This window comes from Hippocampus guttulatus, chromosome 6 (genome assembly GCF_054856545.1).
Source record: "Hippocampus guttulatus isolate MCC_2025c chromosome 6, RoL_Hgut_1.0, whole genome shotgun sequence".
Lineage (NCBI taxonomy): Eukaryota > Metazoa > Chordata > Actinopteri > Syngnathiformes > Syngnathidae > Hippocampus > Hippocampus guttulatus.
Genome location: NC_141266.1, coordinates 24,676,516 through 24,698,980, shown reverse-complemented (window position 1 = coordinate 24,698,980; position 22,465 = coordinate 24,676,516). Strand labels below are relative to the sequence as shown.

The following is a 22,465-nucleotide window of genomic DNA, read 5'->3' as shown; positions in this document are numbered from 1 at the left end:
TTGAGGTGAATAATCATGTTTATCCCAATGAATTTTGCCACACTTAATAGGAACAAATATCCGTTTTCTTTTCTACACGGTAGATTTTTTATAAGCGATCCCACAGCAGTTTTTTCGCAATTCGGGAATCTGAAACAGTAGTTGTATTGTAACGTGGATAATAAAATAAGACTAGTATTTTTCATAAATAAATACGTTCATGCTCTTGGAATGCAGCAATATTTCACTTTGTTGAAATCACTGATTTCAATTCAGCAACAGAGTGAGGTGGGCCCAACCAATAAGCGCCGAATATGTTGCATATGACCGCTTTTCATTGGTCGAGTCAGTAGGCGGACCCCGGCTTCTTTTCCTGGTGTTACATTAAAATAACTCCGACGTCTTCTTGGGTGAAGGTTCACTTGCGGTGACTCGGTTACGACCGCTGTCCACAACTTCTTTCCACTGTTTCGCCAACCATGTCTGGCCGCGTTCTCGTCGGTGTCAAGCGTGTCATTGACTACGCAGTTAAGGTAAAAACATATTAACTTGGATAAATATTTGGAATGATTACAGAGGGGTGACTTTCAGTGTTCTACTAGCAAACGTGCGCGTGCTAACAATGCACAATATGTTGGAAAGTATACAATTCATTGGAGGAATAACCTACCTGGATACATTTCGGTGAATATAATGTTGACCGATAGTTTAATTGCGTATAGTTTGTTGTATGTGTTGCTCAATGAGCTGATAGTTTGTTGCCATGTTGTGTAACCCAAAGATTGAGTGTCCCTCGAGCTTTTTCCCCCTTGCAATGAGATCACATATAAAAAAAACGAGACGATCAAGATGTATGATTAGCCTGAGACACAAGTTAAAAGATCCTAATCAATCTACTGCATATTAGAAAAATCTCATGACACAAAACATTACAAAAAGAAAAGAATAGTCGCTGATGGTGTAGTGGTATGCTCGCCCGACTTGTGTGCGGGCAGCTTGGGTTCGGTTTGCACTGCATGACGGTCTGACGCAAGTAGAGAGTATACTGAAATAATGGTGATCTCTCCAAAAATATATATATATTGGTTAATTTCCTGTCATCCCTTGATGATCAGATTCATTGATGGTGTTTTGTAGCTGACAGTCTTCACCGTGACTCTCCTGTCTGTCTTTGTCCACCTCATTCAGATCCGGGTAAAGCCGGACAAGACTGGCGTGGTGACCGATGGCGTGAAGCACTCGATGAACCCCTTCTGCGAGATCGCCGTGGAGGAGGCGGTCAAGCTGAAGGAGAAGAAGCTTATCAAGGAGATTGTGGTGGTGAGCTGCGGGCCACATCAGGCACAGGTGGGCATGTCACATCCCAAGGGCCGCAGCGCAAAGTGATTCTCCATCATTGTTGCCAAAATGTTATGGCTGATAATGCATGTGCTACTTTGGAATGGAAGTCGCTCAACCGCAATTTAAGATTGAAATCTCCCCCCCAAAAAAATCACAAGGATCTGATTTCAATTTTAACCCCCCCCCCCCTCGCCGTTGCTTTTAGAAAATGCAAATGACAAAAGAATAGAAATAAAACTTCATTCACGGGTTAGTATACGTTGCTACGTTTGTACACTGGCTGTGCTTTTCACTGCATCCTCTCTGTCCACAGCCATGTTGTTAGTGGGAGCAGTGTAAGTCAGCAGGGACAATTTGAACTGTTGAACACTCCCCCCAAATTCTATATATTTTTTCAATTCAATTTCATCGGCCAGCCATAATTTATTCCAAATATGGGTCGTTTTCTTTCTCAGGAGACCATCCGCACCGCCCTCGCCATGGGAGCCGACCGCGGCATTCACGTGGAGGTGTCTGGCAAAGACTATGACAACTTGGGCCCCCTGCAGGTCTCCAAGATCATGGCTGCGTTGGCCAAGAAGGAGGAGGCCCAGCTTGTAATTCTTGGGAAACAGGTCAAAAGGATGGAAAAGCATTTCTGTTTCCCCCTTATGCTCCTATATACATTATAATATGTTTGTTTTTCAACAGGCCATCGATGACGACTGCAATCAGACGGGACAAATGACAGCAGCCCTACTGGACTGGCCTCAGGTAAGAGCTCGCTGTTAAATGTGTGAAGTTTTGCTGAATACAATTCGTTTGTATTTAATGTTGAAGTACACTACATTTGGATTTAATCTTTTTTTAACATTTAAGTCCAATTTTCATTGAACATTTATGAGCACTGCGTCTTCATGAATTATTTTTTCTTGGTGAAGTATTTTTTGAGGAGATACTTGATGTAACATATTGCCATAGTCCCAGCAAACTTATCAACATGAGCTGAAAGAACCGCAGTGAACCTGCACAAACCAGCACAGAAAAGTGCAAAGGTTTTCTAGACAAGTGAAGTTCACAGATTGGCCAGCTGATGGCGTGGATAGTTAGATTCCAAACCGTTGCCTCACTTTGAGCACACAGCAGGACAGACTCTACCAATATTTTCACATTTTGTGTCATTTTGAAGCTATTAACATGACTGCTATTGCTATTTATACAATAACGATTCCATTAAAGTGGGATTGAAAAATTGTGACAAACAGTGGGAAAAAAGTTTTTTGCTGCCAATAATGGAAATAATCCACCTGGAGTCAAACTGTCACCGTAACTCACCCATTCTTAACCCTCACGCCAGAGCAAAAACTCCGGTTTCCTCCCACATTCCAAAAACATGCATGGTAGGTTAATTGAACACTCGTTTGTCTGTTGTGTGCCCTGCGACTGGCTGGCGACCAGTTGAAGGTGTACCCCGCCAAGTGGCCAAGCAAGACAGCTGGCGCAGGCTCCAGCAAGCTCGCGCACCTCGTGAGGAGAAGCGTCTCGGAAAATGGTTGGATGGACATAAGCGTCAAAAGAAGTTCATTGCTGTTAACAGTTTTAGTTCACATTTTGACATTCTTAAATGTCACACCAATGTGAAAAAGAGTTCACCCCGAACGTTACTTTTTAACATTTCTGCGTGCTGTGACAGCATCATAAGGAAGCATATTTTTACTCGTAAAATTGCCCCGTATTACATAACTCGTATTTTACACGTCGTTCAATTATTTCTTTGTTTTTTGCGGGCAGGGCACGTTTGCGTCCGAAGTGACGCTGGAAGGCGACAAAGTGAAAGTGGTGCGCGAGATTGACGGCGGCCTGGAGACCATCAAGATCAACATGCCCGCTGTAGTCACGGCGGACCTCCGACTCAATACGCCTCGCTACGCCACCCTGCCTAATATCATGGTAAGTACCTGCAAATGGCACACGCTGACCTGACTCTAATGACTGCTAATGTCATGTGACACGTTAAAACATCAGCCTTCTCGAGCCAGAGTTGCAAGCGTATGGTGAGCTAGCTAGCATGTGAAGATAACGTAGCCGCCTATTGTATATCCTCACCGCTTCTTGCCAAACGCCACAACCAGTTGGACTCTAGGACACAAGTTACAAAAAATCCCAATTGGATTCCTGTTAACATGATTGCGCTGAGGTTCTTGATAAATGTCTGTATTTGTTATGTCAACAGTTTTGTGTGGAGCGGTCGTGTAAAAAACGTTTTATTGTAATGATGAGATTGTCTTACTTTTGGTTGTAATATGTTCATCCTTGTAGTAATACAAACAGTCCTTGCAGGCCATTGAGAAAGGAACAAAAGCAGAATGTAAGAACCTGCCAAAATAACACTGTGGTTGTTGTACAACGGTTAACTTCTTTTCACACCGGTAGCAGAAGATCCAAATCAAAGTCCTTTGTTGACAAAGCAGCGGTCAGTGTTGCGTTGTACTCAGCCAGTGCTATAAGAACAAAACCGGGAAATAAAATAGAGTGCTTTGTAGAAATGCACCAAAATAACAAACACGCACGACTCTTTGTGCTGCCTTTTCCTTCAGAAAGCCAAGAAGAAGAAAATTGCAAACGTGAAGCCGTCCGAGCTGGGCGTGGATCTGACGTCCCGCCTGGAAGTGCTGCAGGTGGACGAGCCTCCGCAGAGGCAGGCTGGCATCAAAGTGGAGACGGTGGACGACTTAGTGGGCAAACTCAGGGAGACGGGCAGCATATAACGTGGTCAGAAAGCGAATGGCGATAAGAATAGAACGGCAAGGTAAGTAGCAGGGGAGTGCAAAAGTGGACCGGGTCTTTCAGGGATTGTGCACATGTGGCTAAAGTACAAACTCTCAAATCCAATTATTTCTTATTATTTTGGGGGTGGGGGGTGGGCTTATTCTTGCCACATCCCATTTGTATTTTACTCTTCCGATTGTGATTGGGGGCGCGTTCGGAAATTCACTCTGTCCTAAAAAGCTAACTTAACATATACAACACATCGTTGTTGATATAGCGCTTTCACAACAGCACCAGCTGTAACAAAGCACTCTACAGAAGAGTTAATATATATCCAATCTTGTTTGCCTGAGGTGACAAATAGTCTTTCTTTTTTTTTTAATTGCGACTGTTTATAATAATTGAACGCATGCCTTTTGTTTCTCTCTCACAGGACAAGTACTGAGAAACACCGCCCTACTGCCAGTGCAGTTGCACCACCTCATTTTTTTTTTCTAATCGTCACATCTGTACCATAAGCTTGGAATCTACTTCAGGGGTCAATACAGAACCATCTTGTTTTCATAACGCTAAAGGTTTGGTCACGCCGCGCCTGTAAATGATTGTAAATACCGTATACAGACACAAGCTTGTCGTGTATGCAAAGATATTTGCCAGATTCCCGGACCGTGTCTCTCAGTACCGTCAAAACTTTTACCACAAGCGCCTCAGTTGTACATGATCATGACAATAAAGCAGCATTTGTTTTATTTTTTTTCCTCGCAGTCTAATTCAAATGTGATTGTTCTTGTCATTTTCAAAGCAATAACCCACACTCCATTGCGCAGTCTTCTTTTGAAGAGCAGCACAATGGCAATAAATCAAGATGTCAAGGGAAATCGGGCATTGTTTTGTGTTTCAACAGAAATGTTTGTTTTAGAAATGGAAAAAACAAAAGACTCGTCACTGCATTTATTCCAGAATCCCCTGACAGTTTGAATGTTTCTAATCCAAACATCGTGGATACACTGACTCGGTGAGTTCCGCGCAGGCTTCAATGCGATGTTGCGTGATTGGCCGAGGCTCCACGAGAGGCGTGGCTTGAACGTGGACCAGCACAGGTTTGCCGTTCCCATGCTCAGGTGACGCCTCTGTCTGTCTCTCCTCAAGGGCATTGACGCCCACCTTGCTGTAAAGTATTCTCAAATTGAGTTTGGAAATGCCTTTTTGATACTTTACAAAACGTCAACCTTTTTTCCCCCCTTAAAAATGAAGAGGTACGAGGGACTAAGTGGTCATGTCTTGATGATTATTTGGGGTTTTACTTTTCCTGGTAAGTAAAGCTTTTTTTTTTTTTTTTTTTTTAACTTTTGTCTCTTACAGGCTTACATTTAAATACAAAACGTAATGATGTTACTTGATAAACAGGTGCTTTTATTGTTGGCTCTTGATGATTGTTGCTATGCAATTTGTACAATTTATTCACAATGTGTCTTTTTTTTTTGTTGTCATTTGGCTTTGCTGGGAGAAATGTACATTTGTGTTACTGTAATAGGAGTTGTTTTATTTCATTTTTTTCCCTTGAAATTAGACACCGTCAATATTGTACGTTGAGTTCCTTTAATTCATTCTCATGGCTTTTGAAAAAATATATATGCATATATACATACAATTATTTCTCTCTCATATATACAGTGATCCTTCGCTACTTCACGCTTCACTTATCACGGTTTCAGTGCATCGCGGATTTTTCAAAGATATTTCATCCAAAAAAAAAAGTGAAAATGCCACAAAAGGACCACGAGAGGCAGCGAAAGTCAGCAAAACAACAGCGAGTCACATAGAGCAACATATAAAGTACTACATGTTTATTGTATTTTGTTATTTATACACTAACCTAACTTATACATCTTATAGTGTGTGTGTATATATATATATATATATATAATTACATAGCATTAAGTAATATTAATTACGACAAACATTTACTTGCATGTATACCATTAAATTTGGCCCCCATTAACCGTGATAAGCGAGGGATCACTATATAATATATGCACAGATGAAAAGCAGATGTTGGGCAAAGACTATCACTTCCGTCTATGTCCACCATTATCTTTTTGTTTATACAGAATGAAACTATAGTTCCACCGAATCCTTTTTTTTTTTTTTAAGTAAATGCCTGTAAATAAGAATAGAGCATTTTTACTCATGGGAGCAGCACTTCATACCCAAAAGACAAATTGCATGTATTGATTGACTACCGGTAATCATAACCCAACCTTGCGGCCAAGTCTTATGTACTATAAACTAACTGACTTAAAGAGCTCGCTTGCAGAGAACAAATGATGAAAAAGTGATCTATTTTTCTTTGTACTTACTGCAGTTCATCTGTTTTCAAACCGTCAGGTGTTGACGGGCAGCTACTCGTATCCGCGCTGGGCGCCACCCGTGCGGACACCCTCGCAGGCGCGAACCTCACCCTGGCCGTGTCCTTCAGCGGTGCGCCGGACCCGGCCGTGACCTGGTTCAAAGGCCTCCTCCCCGTCGTCACCTGGACGCTGGGCTCGGACGCCCCCCCGGACGTGGCGGAAGAATACAAGCAAGCGCTCAGGCTGGAGCCCAACGGATCTCTCAGCTTCGTCCGCGTGCCGCTAGACTACGGCGGAGACTACACGGTGGAGATGACCAAGTCTGGGCTGGGCGCCGTCTCCTTAAATTTCACACTCAGGGTTTTTGGTGAGTGCGAGCAAGTCAAATGTTTTTACGCTTGCCTTCTTAGAAAAGAAATGACTTTTATTTCCTCATTTTTCTTCGGGGGGGGGGGGGGGGTGCAACCATTTTTATACTAAACGAATATATTTAATTTTTTCTTTAAAGTGATTTTCCCCCTTAGGAAACGTTTGTTTTCATATTTTAACTTTCTTGTTTCTTTTTAAACTCAAAATTGTAACTATAAAGTCTGAAATAATAATCACAATAAATATGAGACCGTTTAAATTTGAAAAAATGTTAAGCTCATGATATTCTTTTCCATTAAAAACCCCATCATAATGTAAAATCATAACTGAAAAAATCTATTAAGCTTCTTATGCCATCTTTTTGATAAAAAAAACACTTTAATCCTATTGTACAACAATCCGTTTTTTCTTATACCGTAATAATTCGTCTAGAGTGGACAATTGCAATAAACTTTTTCTAATATAAAATCTGAAACTGATCCATTTTTTAGTTTTTAATCATGTAAAATGTTTCTTTTATTTCCAAAAATAAAACCCAACTTTTTTAACTAAGCCTTTTTTTCTTTTAAGAACACCTTGTTAATTAACAAAAAATTAATTAACCTCATAAAAAAATAATCCCTGTAGCTTTCGTAACCTGAACTGCGCTACAACTGAATAAGCTACGGTCAAATAAATGTTTGCGTTTCATGTTCTCTCCAAGCTGCTGCCTAATGCTTCGACCACCTCTCCATTTCTATCCAGTAAGTTGATGGGTTTCTCACTCAGAACTCTTGGAGAACGTGACGATGACCGCTTTGCCCGACTTGATCGAAGAGGGCAGCGAGCAGTTGAGCGTGCAGTACCGCATGCTGCGAGGCGTGGTCCAGCGGCAGCTGTGGTTCTTCAACGGCCGCCCAGTAGCCGAAGGAAAAGACGGCTCGCGTTACTTGCCGCGGCCCGGCAGCCTGGCGGTCCGCCAGCCCCGCCGGAACGACACGGGACGGTACACCGTGTCGCTGAGCAACCCCTTCAGCAGTGTGACGCTCCATTTGAACGTCACCGTTTTGTGTACGAATAGTTCCACTTGCAGAGAGAGTCAAAGTGCTCACAAACACTCCAAATCTGTATTGAAGTAGAAGGGCAGAAAAAAGACAATACAAATCAAAAACATCTCAACGATATCTGTCTTGTCTGTAGCCCACTCAGTTGTCATTTTCTCTTTGTGGTCAATTCCAGACGGTCCGGATGAGCCCAGAATCCAAATCAAGCCAGTTCAGGACTTTTACGTCTCCGGAGATGGGCTCACCCTGTCCTGCCAGGCGGATGGATCTCCGCAGCCCCTCGCGGAGTGGACGTTTGGTGGCCAGACTCTCTCTGATGACCTCATGGGTGTCCTAAATCTCACCGCAGTGCAGACCAACCAAAGTGGCCTTTACGTCTGTCGGCTGCGCAACCAAATGACTGGAGCGCAACGGCAGCAGACCGTTGCCATAAACGTGTATGGTATGTTGACCTTTTTTTTTTTTTTTAACCAGTACTTCCATCCATCCATCCATTTTCCACCGCTTATCCGGGGTCGGGTCGCGGCAGCTTTAGGAGGGAAGCCCAGACTTCCCTCTCCCCAGCCACTTCTTCGAGCTCTTCCTGGTGGATCCCGAGGCGTTCCCAGGCCGGCTGGGTGACATTGTCTCTCCAGCGTGTCATGGGTCTTCCCCGAGGTCTCCTGCCAGTGGGACATGCCAGGAACACCTCTACAAGTACTCTAACCAGTACTTGTCTCTGTGAAAAGATGAAAGCCATGGAAACTCTCTTGCTAACCATAGCTTGTGCTGTCAGATCTAACGACAAAAATGTCAGGAAAAGCCTATGAGAAGGGCCAAACTTGATTTGGGGTTAATGGGAGGCACTTCCGGTGGTTGCTGGTGTGTGCTGGCTCCCATTTTACATGATTTGGAATGAGCTCGATTCATTTTGAGCCACATCCCCACCAGTGGGGGTGTGCACACTTTTGCAACCACATTATCATATTTATTTGTCTTCCCCGTGTTTGAAATCACTGGTACCCATTACAGCAGAATAAATGTAATTTTTAAGAGGTTATAGTATAATTGTAAGTTTTTGAGAACAAAGTTGTATGTGTGTTTGTTAATTTATTTCTTTTCCTCGCACAGAGAGACCAGCAGGAAGGGCGCAGTGCTCAGTAGTGTCCGAGGACAACCGAAGCTTGCGCTACAGCTGCCGGTGGTCGGGCGGAACGCCGCCAGCCGCTCTGTCCTTCCCGAGTTTGCACGTGGGCAGCAGCCTGGAAAACGTTAACTTGACGGTCAACGCGTCAAGTGAACTGGATGGGAGAATTTTCACTTGCCGGGCACACCATCCCGTGGAAAACAGCGAGTGCAACGTTACGGCCGGTAGGTGCCAGGAAACTTTTGTGGTCCCCACCGACCTCCTAAGTATACGTTGTATCGCATAATCTTATCAGTCGTAATCTTATGGGGAAAAAAAAAACTTTTTTATTTTTTGAAAATACCGGTAATCCTTTTTCTTTCTAAAAAACAAAAAAAACTGTAATATTATGTTATTACAAATAAAAAAAATCACTGACAATATTCCAATTTAAAAAAATATATATAAAAATATAACGTCTGCTAATATAAGAAAAAATTATAAAGGAATTACAATTAAAATGTTATTTTATATTATTATGACCATAGTACTGAAGTATTAATGCACTCAATTTTAACCTTGTAATATGACTTTTTCATGCAAAAAATGTCACATTAATCTCACGATTTGACTTTATTTCTTGAACTACCATTTCAATATACTATTATGACTTTTTTCCTAAAAAACGTGTCCTAGATCATTTTGTGATATTTTTTCCTGACCATATACAATTTTATTTTTATAATCTTACAACTTTTTCCTCACCAAAATGTAACTTATATTTCTTGATGTGCAACTTCACTTGTGGGGGGAAAAATACAAATTTTATCTTGTAATATAGCTTATAAAAAAAAAAATACAAAATTTAAAAAATCCAGCTTTTCCTAGTATTGGCTTTTATTTCCCATTCTTAGTGAAATGTGACTTTACACACAACTTCACACCTTTACTGTGTTTGTCTCCTTCCCAGAAAGTCCGCAGAACTTCCTCCCGAGCGTGAGAACCGAGGTGGACTCTGAGGGCAAAATAGTGGTCAGCATCCGCTGCCTGAGCCGGGCCACGCCCCCCGCCGCCGTGCGGTGGTTCCGAGGCGGCGAGCCGCTCGGCGGCGACATCCTCACCGGTGACGACGGCGCCAGCCTCCGCGTCAGTCATCGCAACGTCAGCGTGCTCATCCTGCAAAACTACACCTGCGCCTGCCGAAATCCCCTGGGCAGCCGCAGCAAGCATCTCCGCTTGCAAGGTAGTCCACTCCACCTCACTACTTTACGCCGCTTAGTTACAGTGAAAACACACACATGGCGGGCTGATTGAACACTCTAAATTGTCCCTCGGAGTGAGTGTGAGCGCAGCTGGTTGTTTGTCTCTGTGGGCTCTGCGATTGGCCGGCAACCAGTTCAGGGTTTCCCCCGCCTACTGCCCGAAGACTGCTGGATAGGCCCCAGCACCCCCCGCGACCCTTGTGAGGACAAAGCCGATCGGAAAATGGATGGATGGAATCCTAATATGTCACTCGGCTAATATTAAAAGCGCTTCCCGGCAGAAGGCTTCTATTGTATTGTGCCTCTAATTTCAACAACTTGACATTCCCCGAGTGAAAGACAACAAAGAGGCCTCAGATGGTGGCGCAAACCTGCGCTTGCATGTTCCTGTGGAACAAAGCGCTTCGCTGTTGACATCCCTCCTCCCTCCCAATCTCTCCAGAGCCGGCCATCTCCAATTTCAGTTTGTTCCCGCACAAGGATGGAACCATCGTCACGTTGACCTGGGAAGTCCCGCCCGCCTCCATTGTCACAGGTAAAAAAACAAACAAACCAAAAAAATAATAACGATGATCATAAAAAGGCGTCAACATCGCAGCCTTCCCAACATGTTCCACCTGTTCATCTCAGCAAAGGTGCGTCGGAAATACGCAACCCGAGGATCACTATTTGGAGTCAACAACGTGTCGTTCAGCAGCATCTTATTTGGAGGAAAAACCCATTCAGAGTGTACCGGACACACTCGTGTGAATCATCTTTCGGTGCTAAGAAAGAGCAACAGTCCCTGAGAGTTGACACTCAGTCGTTCCCGCTTGAATATTTCAATGTAGGTTTTGACATCCAGATGAGCGGACCGGCCCTGGTGAGCGCCGACGGCAGCACCGCTCAGTCCAAAGGCAACGGCGACACGTTCCGCACCATCCTGCCCAAGCCCGGCTCAGCCCGAAGCGCAGACGTCTTGCGCCTGGATCCCAAAGCCACGTATCGTTTCCGGGTTCTTCCCAGAGCTCTGATGACGGAGGGCCGGCCAACAGAAGCCCGCCGCATCGGCCCGGGTATGCCAAAGACACGATCATGAGATTTCATTACAAAATCAACTATTTGGGGGATTCGTAGAATAAATCTCAAGAGAGCGAGAGAACAGGTATTTAAATATTTAAAATGTTGTCTATTTTTGTTTCAATATTTTGGATTGTATGATAACATCAATAAAATATGAACAGAAAAGGATTAAATTGAAAGATGTTGAATGTATAGTTCATATTTAAAATATTGAAAATTGATATGTTTGGTCGGATAATAAAAAAAGTATTCAGTATATACAATTTACATCGGTATGGTAGAAATATTTTCAGAAATGTAAACATTTTTTCAATTTCAGATTTGTTTTCTTTCAATGAAACTGGCATTCTCGTTGTCAATGTGACAAAATGTATCGTCAATTACTGTCGTTTGAAAATCATTCTAAACAAAAAAAAAAAAAGATAAATGTCTGTTTTGCGATTGTTACTGTGGCTTTTCCACAAGTGACTCTCTTCAGGCTTCCGATTGGCTTGAATGGCCTCACGGTGTTCCTTCCGTCGGAACACTGTTGTGGATGTTTCTGTAGTTGACGACGCAGTATGTTGACTGTGTTGACCGCAGTGTTTTGTTTTTTAAATCCATCCCCCTCATTTTCCGATCCGCTTCTCCTCGCAAGGGTCGCGGGGCGTGCTGGAGCCCATCCCAGCCGTCTTGGGGCAGTAGGCAGGGGACACCCTGAACCGGTTGCCAGCCAATCGCAGGGCAGTGGATTTTTAAAAATGTATTAATTTATTCTATTTTGTGGCACCAGCTGAGGGTTTGAGCGGTCCGGCCATTGCGGGCATCGCGGCCGGAATCCCGTGCAGCATCCTCTTCCTGCTTCTCATGTGCGGCCTCGTCTATTTGGCCTTCTACTGGAGCAGAGCCAAAAGACGGCAGACGAGTTATCCTGTGTCCAGAGCTGTCGAAAAGGTTCGGAGCCTTCTTTTGATTTTTTATTTTTATTTTTTTTAACCATCATCCATAGCTGCCATTACATTAGGGACCAAGCCGGTTGCCAACAGCAAAAAACCCTAAGTAAGTAAGCGTCGCTCCCCTAAAAATGGTTTTCGTTGCCGATATAATCGTAGCTTAAATTGCAAAGTGCCGCGTTGGCGTTTTGCTGCTTCAGGTGTCCACAACTTGATCATCGGGAGTCACTATAACACAAACGTTCACGAGAGTTTGGAAATCGGGGCAACTGCCACACGCAGTCATCTGAGTCATTTTTGGCTGAGTATTAAAAACAAGAAGCATTTAAGCATTGCCAAATCATCTTTCTACTTGTGTTGGAACCAGGGTTTTCATGGGTTGGGGATTTTTTTATTGCAGTTAGTTTTTTGTTTTGAGAGGGTTTGTTTGTTTGTTTGTTTCAGTGAGTTTGAATGAGTTTTGAGGCAATTTAAAAAAAAAACTTTATTACTCTAAGTTGACTGTTAGTTTTAGTATCGGTTTTAGTTTTTATTTTAATATTGGTTCAGTGCAAGATTAAAATAAAAACAAAGGTCACTAACTATTGCAGCACAAAGTAACACAAACTACAATTCTCAAGCAACTGACCTTGCTCTTTTTTCATGTTTTTTTCTCTTTTTTTTTTAGCATTATCGTATTTATTTTACTTGATTATCAGAAAGGTGTTCTTCAACTTTAGGGTTCTTTCATTTGTTTTCATCAACTACTGTATAAAAACCATGGTTGCAACACGTGTGTCTTCAAGTGGCAAACGCCGGTATTTGAATACGACTTAAGGTCAAGTCAAGGTCATCTTTATTGTCAAATTAATTAGCACATAGGTAGCTATGAGTTTTCAGCAATCCGCCGAGATTAAGTTCCACAGACGAAAATGCAGATGGTTTGATTTTAATGTCAATTTTTTTTCTTGTTTCCAGGTGACGACTACCCCGATGCAGTCACCTCACAATCTCTTACCAGGGGGTGTCAAGTCTCCCCCCGAATACAACCGACTGCATCAGGTGCTCCTGACGATCGTCTCGCCACATTGACTTCAACAAATCTTCAATCGTTTCTTGTTGTTTTGCAGACGCCGTCCAGCCTTTCGGTGGCCGCGCCGCCGCCCGTCAGAGTTGCGACAACAGTCTGAGCCAGTTGAATTTTGTACAGTAGGCCTTGTTTTTCCATTTTGTATTAACGTGTGTGTACGGTATGATGTATTCTCTTAAAATGGTTTTCATGAATAAGCTTTTACACTACTCACATTCAAATACAGTTTATGTTCAGTTTGGGAGCCTATTTTAAGTTTTTGAAGTAGTTTGAGCGCCTGAATAAATATTTCAAGTTTGAATGGTTTTGCAAGAGAATTAATGTTGTTCATTAGCATCAATTAATTTCAAATGATATTTTTTAGACCCTTTTACAGACAAGAAAATGAGTGCGTTCAAGAAAGGATGCTTTTTAGCGCGACAGTACGCCCACGTTTTATTTTATTTTATTCTTCTTTGAAGTTCTCTTGTGTGTTTTCCACCGGGAAGCGGTTGCGCTCGACGGCCCGTTCGTGCCGCTCCTTCAACGTGGGCCAGCCACTCTTCTGCACTCGTGCATCCTGTAGGCACACATGTAGAATATACCTGCAACCCAAAACACAAAAAAAGAAAAATGTCTTTGATTCCCTTTGAGTGCACGAGTGCGTCCGTTTTGATCTTTTTTCAAAGCTGATTTGAACTGAGATGGAGGAGATTTTTCGCCGCGCCTGCAAAGAAGGTCATGAGCAGTGCCACCCATCCCAGGATGTAGGACCACGAGAAGCGCCAGTCGCCAAAGCGTTTGCCCAGGAAGTTGACGGTCACCCCCGTGTAGATGGCCATCGCCAGCAGCACGAACAGCGCTGCGGCCGGGAGCAATGTGACACGATTAAACGCCGCCGGGGACCTTTTGGCAACATGACTTGTTTTGTTTTTGGCGCCACCCACTCGACACGAAGAACATGATGCCGGCGGCGAAGGAGCGGTTGAACTTCTCGAAGGCTGAGAAGTGAGCGAAGGACAGGATCCCCGCGATGATGCCGGCGAAACAGGACATGGCTGAGAGGATCATGAAAGCGCGCGTGGCGTTCCAGTAGGCTGCAAAAACAACCGGGTAAGACATTTTGGGTTCATTCATTCCTTGACCAAGTGTACGTCAAACCCATTTTCCCACTCTTTCAGCCGCCCACCCCCCAATTTTTTGCTGTGACATTTTTAAATAGCCCTTCGCAAGTTGCCGCCGTTACAAAGACCCCATTTCGTGCCCTTGGATTGTCCGGGCCGCCACTTACCGATGCTGTCTGTCTGCATGTGACACTTTCCCGACATGCAGTAGCGCCACAGGCCCTGGTGGGCAAAGCTGCCCGACAACCGGTACTGCATCCAGTAGTCGGTGGCCGTGGAGACCACCAGCAAGATGTTCCCCACGATGGCGCAAAACAGCCCTCCTCCCATGAAGCTGTACATTGTGAGCGAGAGCCTCCGACGGCTTCCTCCGGGCCCCCTGGTGACACGGAGGTGAGGCGTCATAGCGCTGATCTCATGAGCCTTTTTCCTCAATTGTTTATTGTCTTTATCTGACGACATCTTAGCAGACAAAATTCAAATACAAAAAAGTATATACAGTCCAGTTTATGTATATTCGTCCATCCGTTATTTGAACGGCTTTATCCGCATGAGGGTGGCGGGCCCGCTGGAGCCTATCCCAGCTGTCTTGGGGCGGCAGGCGGGGGACACCCTCAACTGGTCGCCAGCCGATCATCAAACATTTTGGTGTATCGGTGGAGGAAAAAATTGAAAAACAACACACAAAACAGCCCCCCAAAAAACAATTCCCCCCTCCTGTGACCCTGTTTCATGGACAGTATTTAAAATACAGCTGGCATCATGTTAGATTTTTTTCTTTGTTTTTCTCAAGCTGTTGTACCATACCTCATTTCAAGTTTTTTTTTCTTTATATAACTGACATTTAGGTTACAGGTTATTAAAAAAAGATGCACAAAAAATATTTTACACACACACACACATATATATACTGTATATATATAAAAAACTCTTATTTTCAAGCTTGGTACAATAGCTAAACTATGCAAAATTATGTTCTCTTAATTTTTCATTAAAAAGTTAAAAAATATCATAAAATGCTGCAAATATCTCAAGCTCATGAGAGTCATTTTAAACAACTTCGGTCAACAGTTGTGTTCATATTTGTACTTATTTATTTTCTTGAATGACTTGCACTCATCAGTTGACACATTGCAGATGATACTTCCCCCCCCCCCCCACCCCTCAAAAAAAGCGGCCACCACCTTACCTTAATTCCTCAGGCAGCGAGAGCGACCGAGAGTTGAAGCCGGCAGGGGAGCAAACGTGGAAAGAGGACCCGCGCGGCCCAAGTCCAAAAAGTTATCCTCTGCTCTTTTCTGTCGATGGAGGCAAAATTCTTTAGCAGCGGGCTGGGTGGTGTTTTGGGGATGCTGCCGCCGCCGCCGGTGTTGAGTCGGGGGGGGGTGGCGGGCGGGTTCTTCTGGAAATGCCGGCATGTGCAAAGGCCTGCACGACTGCACCGCTCAATGGAAGCTGCTGAGGTGCACGTTTTCTTTCACGGGACGTACCAGAGGTGGGGGAGCTGATGGGGAGGCCTGCTATTCTTTTAAAATGAGTGTCATTGATTATATTAAGTGACTTCTTGTTTTCATAATTATTGTTTATAGTGACTAGTGACTTTTTTTGGGGGGGGGGCTCATATTTTTTTTATTTTTCAGGAAGAAATGTTTTATTTCGTATTCACTCATTTTAGTTGATAGGTTCTTCAGATGTCTGTACTAGCCATTTACTTTTTGATATTCCAAATTTCCACATTTTCTTTTCAACCTTATACAACAATTAAATTATGGAGTGTTTGGTTTTTTTTGGGGGGGGGGGGGGGTTCCACTTTTTAAGTATCTCTTTGCAAAAGGGGAAAATTTGGTTCCTACACGGCCGATCTCGGATGTTTCCCAGGGTGAGGAGACATTCTTTTTCTGTTCTCACATGGTCATGTGACATCCACGCCATTTTGACGGTGCCTGTTTTATGATCCAATGATTACATCTTGTGTCTTGATCATTCAAAAGGGGCTTTGTTGTTCGGGGTCAACGGATGATGATGATGACAGTGGTCTCATAACATCCTGTCGTTAGTTTTTCCGCTAAATTTAGCTATCATGGAGAAGTGTTTCTTGCTGAGGTGGTCCAACTACCCTGTTCCTGTTCCGGTCTCATGGCATGCCAATGACGACAACGTTCTCCTCACACTCCAGAAAAGTTAAGTCAAGTCAAGTGTATTTCTCGAGCACTTTCAAACAGCCATCGCTGCATACAAAGTGCTGTACACGGAGCAATTTAACACATACAATAAACAGTAAAACATATCGGTAATAAAGACGGTGGAAAGCACCAAACAGTAAAACCAAGAACAAATCTAAGTCATGCCGAGTCGAATGCCAAAGAATATAAGTGAGTTTTGGCATAAAATTACCCATCGATCAGATAGAATGAATATCTACATGATGCACACATGATACGATTGCCTGGCAACCGGTTCAGGGTGTCCACCGGCCTACTGCCCGAAGACGGCTGGGATAGGCTCCGGCACACCCCGCGACCCCTTCTGAGGATAAAGGGGGCGGAAAATGGATGGATGGATGGATACACACATGAATTCTGCTTGAATGTTGACACGGCTGCTGTCCCTAATGAACTCTCCGCCGAGCGTCGACGGAGCCAATTTGAGGAAATGGCGTGAGGGTGACTCATCGGCGTCACCTCGGAAATTCTCTCGGGCGCGCGCGCAAACCTTTGTCTTTGAACCTTGAGTTAGCCGTACTAGCACGTTCCCAATCACATATTATGCAATTTCGAGAAGAAAAAAAACAACAACCTGAAACTTGTCATATTAATCAATTTGCATGTTTTTTAGTTCAAGCCTAAAACCCAGACATTTATTTTGAATAAATCACATATTGTTTATTGTAATTAATGCGAATAATTGATTTATTTTTGCTTTTCTTTTTGGTGGGGAAAAAAAACGCATCATATATCGCCATTGCAATAATGAGGGAGAAAAATCACAGTTGTCCTATTTTTGAAAGTCATCGGGACCTTCATAGTTTCGTAAGCCCCCCCCCCCCCGAAGCAGTCTTTGTATCGCCACTTCTCAGGTCAACGCCATGAAGCTTAGTCGAGCCACTCAGAAGTAGAGTAGGCAAACTCCATTCTTGTGCCGAGTGGAGAGAAGTAAGGTCCTTCCCATGGATTGACAAAATCAGACTTCAGTCATTCCAAATTTGAACAGAGGCGTCATTCCTTCGTTGCATTTTGGCCTTTTCCTGAGTGCCCATCACTGGAAGTTATACAATTCAAGTCCAAATCAAATCAGGCCTGTCAGTTAGTCACAAATCAGAAAATAGTCTACTTACATCTGACTGGAGTCAAGTCACATGGCTTAAGCATAACCGATCTTTGACCAACATTGAAAATCTGATGGATAAAAAATTTTAGCCTGAAGTTGAAATGTGAGCTTATGAGGCCAAGTGGAATTGCGAAATAATGTTGGGCTCCTTCATCCGAAATGTGCTTCCTCTTTTTGTTCAGTGTTGACAGAGGAGTCAAATGCACGCGGACGCCGTCGTCGCGCTCATGGGGCCTCTGCTCTTCGGTAAGTACAAACGGGCATTTGTTAGCAATGGCATCATTTCCTGGAGATTTGTCAAGATATGCAACAGTTGCAGGATATTGTTTGATATTGTACCGCATTCATGTTACAGGGGGAAAAAAAAAAGAGTAGTTGCCCACTTCTTCCCGCTTCAATAAATAGAAATTAAAGCATTTTTCTTTTGGATGCCGTCGTCGATGAAATGTCAATTCACCACAATTAACTCATTCACTCCCAAAGACGTTTTTAAACGTCTTTTCAGACTTGGTCTAGAATTGGCTGGTACTGAATGAGTTAAATACAGTAGGGCGGCCCAGTGGTTAACGCGTCGACCTCACAGCGCAGAGGCCGTGGGTTTGATCCCAGCTCTGGCTTTCATGTGTGGAGTTTGCATGTTCTCCCCGTGCCTGCATGGGTTTTCTCCGGGTACTCCGGTTTCCTCCCACATTCCCCAAAACACGTACGGCAGGTTAATAGCCCCCTCGGCGTGAGTGTGAGTGCAGTTGATGGCTTGTCTCCAGATCAGGGTGTCCCCCGCCTACTGCCCGATGACGGCTGAGTTAGGCTCCAGCAGACACCGCGACCCTCGTGAGGATAAAGTGGATTGGAAAATTTGATGGATGGATAAATACAGTAGTATGTTTGTAGTTTTTCTTTTGGTTTTTGCCATCATTGAACAAAATATATACAGGGCTATGTTCTATGTACTTTAGAGCATGTAATATTATTTGTATTTGATTGTGTGTATATAAAAAAGTGATTTTTTTTTAAAAAATAATTTGTTATGGTAATATTGTGAAAATAATTACAAATAAATACATGAAAAAAATATATTTTAGCGTAATATTAGAAAATGAGTGAGGCGTAATATAACATGAATACGTAACATATATATTGGTGTGTGTGTGTATATATATATATATATATACACACACACGAGTAAAATCTATTAACGTATTGTTGGATGTGCAGCATTCATGTCTTACTGATTTTCTATCCTGCGCCCCCAAAACAGGCGCCTTGTTTGCGGGGGCGCGAGCCTCCCTGGATCCCTCCATGCCCGACCAAGTGCTCGCCGTGGTGGGCTCGTGCGTGCTCATCCCCTGCTCCTTCACGCCCTCATCAAAGAAACGCGCAGCGGTGGACGTGCACGTGCACGTGCGCCTGCGAGGTCACGGCCGCTTCTCTTTGTTCCGCCAGTCCCGCGTGGCCTTCAACAGCGAAGACACAGAGGAAGTCAGCGACGTCTACCGGGAGCGTATGTCGCCCTCGGGTTTGGTGACGGAGGGCGACTGCTCGTTGAGGATGGATGAAGTCCGCACACAGGACGCCGGGACCTACGAGGTGTCTCTGAAGAGGACTGGAGACTCGGCTTGGGGGAGGGCCAAGTCTTTCAGTTTGAACGTCGTGGGTGAGTGCGACGCGGCCCGTTTGGGCAGCAAGCGTGGGATTCTTGGTCTTTCGATGTTTTATTTTGTGTGTCTGTGACACCCGGTTTAGGCAGGAACTACTTGAGTCTTCAAGAACTCCAAATGCTCACGAACCACATATCTCCTTCCTCTTCCTCTCTGTTTCGGCCATCTCTCGTCCTCCGTCTTACTTGCTATTTCTATGGCAGGCCGTCGATGCCGCCCACCCGCCAAATTCACTCAAAAAGCATGAAGGTGATAGGCGTCGTCTTCCCCGGCAGACACCCCCGAGGCTCCCGTGATCAGCGGCGCATCATCGGCCGCGGATGGGCAGTTGGTCACCTTCAACTGCAGCGTCGGCTACCAGTGCCCCTCCGGGCCCCCGAGCCTGCGTTGGCAATGGGAGCGAGGAGTGCAGCCGCTGGGGGACCGGCGAGTGCGGACCCTCTACACCCAAGACCAGCGGCCGGTGCTGCAGAGCTCGCTCACCTTCAGGGTGTCGCGCCGGGTGAAGGCCAGCCTACGGTGTGAGCTCAGCTACCCGAGAGGCAATATGGTGGCCGCCTTCAAGGATCTGCATGTGACATGTAAGCAAAAATTGACTGTACGGACACAAATGTTGTTAAGACGGTGACGAAATGTAAAAATGTATCATGATGGTTAGTTTTCAAGCTTTGGGGCAGGACTAATTGTGCCCCACATTCGTTTTCACATTATTTCTCAACACATTTTTCTGGTATTTTAAAATTCTGGGGGCAGGGGGTTGTTAGAAAATTTTATTTGTGTTTAAAAAGCTCTTCAAATTTAGATATTGTTTACATATTCTAATGTTATTTGAACAGCAATAACGTATGTAGTAATTTAATGAGTTTTCATTTAGCGTTGGGGCAGTACAAGTTGCACCCCACAAATTCTGCTTAGCAACAAGTTGTATGTGGTTCAGTACAAAATTGCTTCTAGCATGCTGCTCCTTTTTTTTTTTTTTTAAATTACATAACCAATACATCAATGTCCCACTCCGCAGTCCCACCTCAAGATGTGATGGTGCAAGTGCAGACCGTGACGGTGCAGGAGGGGGGCAGCGCCCTGCTGGCCTGCTCGTGCAAAGCCGACCCGCCGGTGTCCGAGTATCGCTGGTCCTACATTCGGCGCGGGCGCACGGTCCACCTCGCCCCGCGCACGCACACCATCCGCCTGCGCAACGTGACGCGAGACACAGCGGTCCGCTGCATGGCCGAGAACCCGGTCGGACGCGCCCAGTCGCCGACAACCATCCTCAATGTGCAATGTAATTGCGGGGCAAGTGCCCCAAAACATCTAGAACAGGGATTGGTTCAGCAGTTTTTTATGAATGTAAAATAATTGGGGGTCGGGGGTCTTCTCTCCTCCAGATAAGCCCGTCATCCAACGCCTCTCATCGACTTGCGTGGAGGAGGATGGGGCGCTGCGCTGCGTCTGCTCAACTCAGTCCAACCCGCCTCCCGCCATCAGCTGGAGCGTCAACGGCAGCGCCCCGCCACGCGGCTACAACGCCTCGCTCTCCGCCGACGCCCTCACGGCCACCCTGCGGGGCGGCGTGGACGGGGGGCCGCAGACGGTCACCTGCTTGGCCCTCAACGCCTTCGGGAACGACTCGGCGATGCTGTCGCAGCACCGAGCAGGAGGCGGTGAGTTCAAGTAAAGGTCAGTTAGCAGGACATTGGGTAAAAAGCCTCGTGAATGTGACGGCAACATATTCCGCAGAGAAGAATGCAAATCATATTCTTTGTGTTCAAATGAAACCTGTTGAAAAACGAAACCGGAAAGTTTTCCGTTTCCTAAGTGGGCTTGTGCGGCTGGACCGATTGCGCCCCATGTATTCTGCCTAGCAACAGGTGACCATTTCCAACATCACCATTAAATCAAAGCGTCGTACTGCCCTCTTGTGCAGACTCTTGGCTGTCGTTGCGGTTTTGGGTTCCCGCTGCCGCTGTGCTCCTCTCTGCCATCTCCTTGGCCGTGCTCGCTTGCTTCTGCTGCTACTATCGAAAGAAGTCCGGCAAGTAAGTCAAGAAGCCGAGCGCTCACTCGTTTGGGGCGCGACTGCCAATTTGGGTCCGTCCGTCTATCTGTCAGGCACATGCTCAGCAGATGTGCGTCAGGACCTGGACTGTGCCAGACCCACACGCCGGTCTATGTCAACTGCTCAGAGGTGAGCCACGTGTACACCAACGGAAGCTACCAGCTGCTCTACCAGAACTGCACGCCGCGCTTTGTGCGCACTAAGCAAGTACGTGGGCAACACTCTAGCGGCGGGGTCATATTTTTTTTCATCAAACTGCTTGAATAACGATTGAATTAAAATGCGAGAAGAAGAAATTTAGAAATATGAAACAAAAGACTGTGTAAACTCCAGTTATGAACTTTGTTGGTTCCGGGAGCCTTTTTTTGTAACTTGAAACATTCATAAATCAAGGTATGACTGAGTAGAGTTGAGTCATCATCAGTCGAACCAATTCCTCATTTGATGTTTTGATTATCTTGTAATTGTTAGGTGCGCCCGATGGAGAGAAGGGGCGGCGAGAGGAGGCGAGTAGGTCCGCGCGGAGGCGTGGCCACACATGTCACCGCCAGAGAGGTGCAAGGCGCCACCGCGGCTGACCCCGATTCAGCCATCTACGTGGAGGTCCTCTAAAACTCAGGCTGAGCGATGACGACCCCGTGACATTCCTCTGTACTCTTGTTTTATTTATATGGCAGACACAATGCTTTGATGGCCACTTTGTCTTGTTTGATTTGATCTGGGCTGCTCGTGTGCACCCAAATGGGTTCTTGTGAAGAGGTTTTATATTCCTCAGCTGGACGTAAGCCGTAAAAAAAGGGGGAAAAAAAAGCTTAATTGCATTTTTTTCTGCTAGAAAACAGCCCTTGAACCCTCGTTGTGATCCTTAATTATCTGTTTGTATGTGTGATCCATCAAAATGTAGTCTACAAAGTTTTACTTTGATCTTTTGGCTCTTGTGCTGCTGTGATCCATGTACAGATATGTTACGTACCAAAGAAGAAAAAACAACACTTATTAAATAGATTTAACCACAAACACAACTAAAGTGAATTACTGTAATAGTTGGTATGAATTCAAA

General features: G+C 44.8%; 4 protein-coding genes and 1 long non-coding RNA gene across 8 annotated transcripts; 3 read left to right on the top strand and 2 right to left on the bottom strand.

Annotated features, from left to right (window-relative positions):
* Positions 1 to 374: 374 nt before the first annotated feature.
* Positions 375 to 4,817, top strand: etfb (electron transfer flavoprotein subunit beta). The gene is made up of 7 exons (XM_086114576.1): positions 375 to 512; positions 1,168 to 1,326; positions 1,776 to 1,934; positions 2,011 to 2,073; positions 3,091 to 3,249; positions 3,897 to 4,108; positions 4,502 to 4,817. Exons 1-6 carry the CDS (start codon positions 459 to 461, stop codon positions 4,065 to 4,067), a joined length of 765 nt encoding a protein of 254 aa, XP_085970702.1. The 5' UTR covers positions 375 to 458; the 3' UTR covers positions 4,068 to 4,108; positions 4,502 to 4,817.
* A 187-nt stretch (positions 4,818 to 5,004) lies between these two features.
* On the bottom strand, positions 5,005 to 6,571 carry LOC147204377 (uncharacterized). The gene is made up of 2 exons (XR_015101279.1): positions 6,429 to 6,571; positions 5,005 to 5,236 (listed from the first exon to the last, which is right to left on the bottom strand). It is a non-coding gene; the product is annotated as an uncharacterized LOC147204377 (long non-coding RNA).
* Positions 5,230 to 13,562, top strand: vsig10l (V-set and immunoglobulin domain containing 10 like). The gene is made up of 11 exons (XM_086114568.1): positions 5,230 to 5,380; positions 6,457 to 6,786; positions 7,557 to 7,838; positions 8,007 to 8,273; positions 8,942 to 9,181; positions 9,907 to 10,179; positions 10,641 to 10,733; positions 11,029 to 11,253; positions 12,033 to 12,193; positions 13,150 to 13,233; positions 13,302 to 13,562. Exons 1-11 carry the CDS (start codon positions 5,317 to 5,319, stop codon positions 13,359 to 13,361), a joined length of 2,079 nt encoding a protein of 692 aa, XP_085970694.1. The 5' UTR covers positions 5,230 to 5,316; the 3' UTR covers positions 13,362 to 13,562.
* Positions 13,563 to 13,666: 104 nt separating this feature from the next.
* On the bottom strand, positions 13,667 to 14,706 carry lim2.5 (lens intrinsic membrane protein 2.5). The gene is made up of 4 exons (XM_086114577.1): positions 14,532 to 14,706; positions 14,188 to 14,337; positions 13,968 to 14,102; positions 13,667 to 13,845 (listed from the first exon to the last, which is right to left on the bottom strand). Exons 1-4 carry the CDS (start codon positions 14,704 to 14,706, stop codon positions 13,784 to 13,786), a joined length of 522 nt encoding a protein of 173 aa, XP_085970703.1. The 3' UTR covers positions 13,667 to 13,783.
* Positions 14,619 to 22,417, top strand: LOC147204374 (sialic acid-binding Ig-like lectin 14). Of its 4 annotated transcripts, XM_086114575.1 has the most exons (10): positions 14,680 to 14,757; positions 17,874 to 17,937; positions 18,456 to 18,570; positions 18,950 to 19,345; positions 19,625 to 19,930; positions 20,368 to 20,631; positions 20,735 to 21,010; positions 21,274 to 21,385; positions 21,459 to 21,612; positions 21,877 to 22,417. In XM_086114575.1, the coding sequence occupies exons 3-10, from the start codon at positions 18,555 to 18,557 to the stop codon at positions 22,015 to 22,017; spliced, it is 1,665 nt and encodes a 554-aa protein (XP_085970701.1). In that variant the 5' UTR covers positions 14,680 to 14,757; positions 17,874 to 17,937; positions 18,456 to 18,554; the 3' UTR covers positions 22,018 to 22,417. The 4 variants fall into 4 exon arrangements, with proteins under 4 accessions (XP_085970697.1, XP_085970701.1, XP_085970699.1 ...); XM_086114571.1 differs by lacking the exon at positions 18,456 to 18,570 and having other exon boundaries at positions 14,619 to 14,757; XM_086114573.1 differs by lacking the exons at positions 14,680 to 14,757; positions 18,456 to 18,570 and adding an exon at positions 16,188 to 16,544.
* Positions 22,418 to 22,465: the final 48 nt, after the last annotated feature.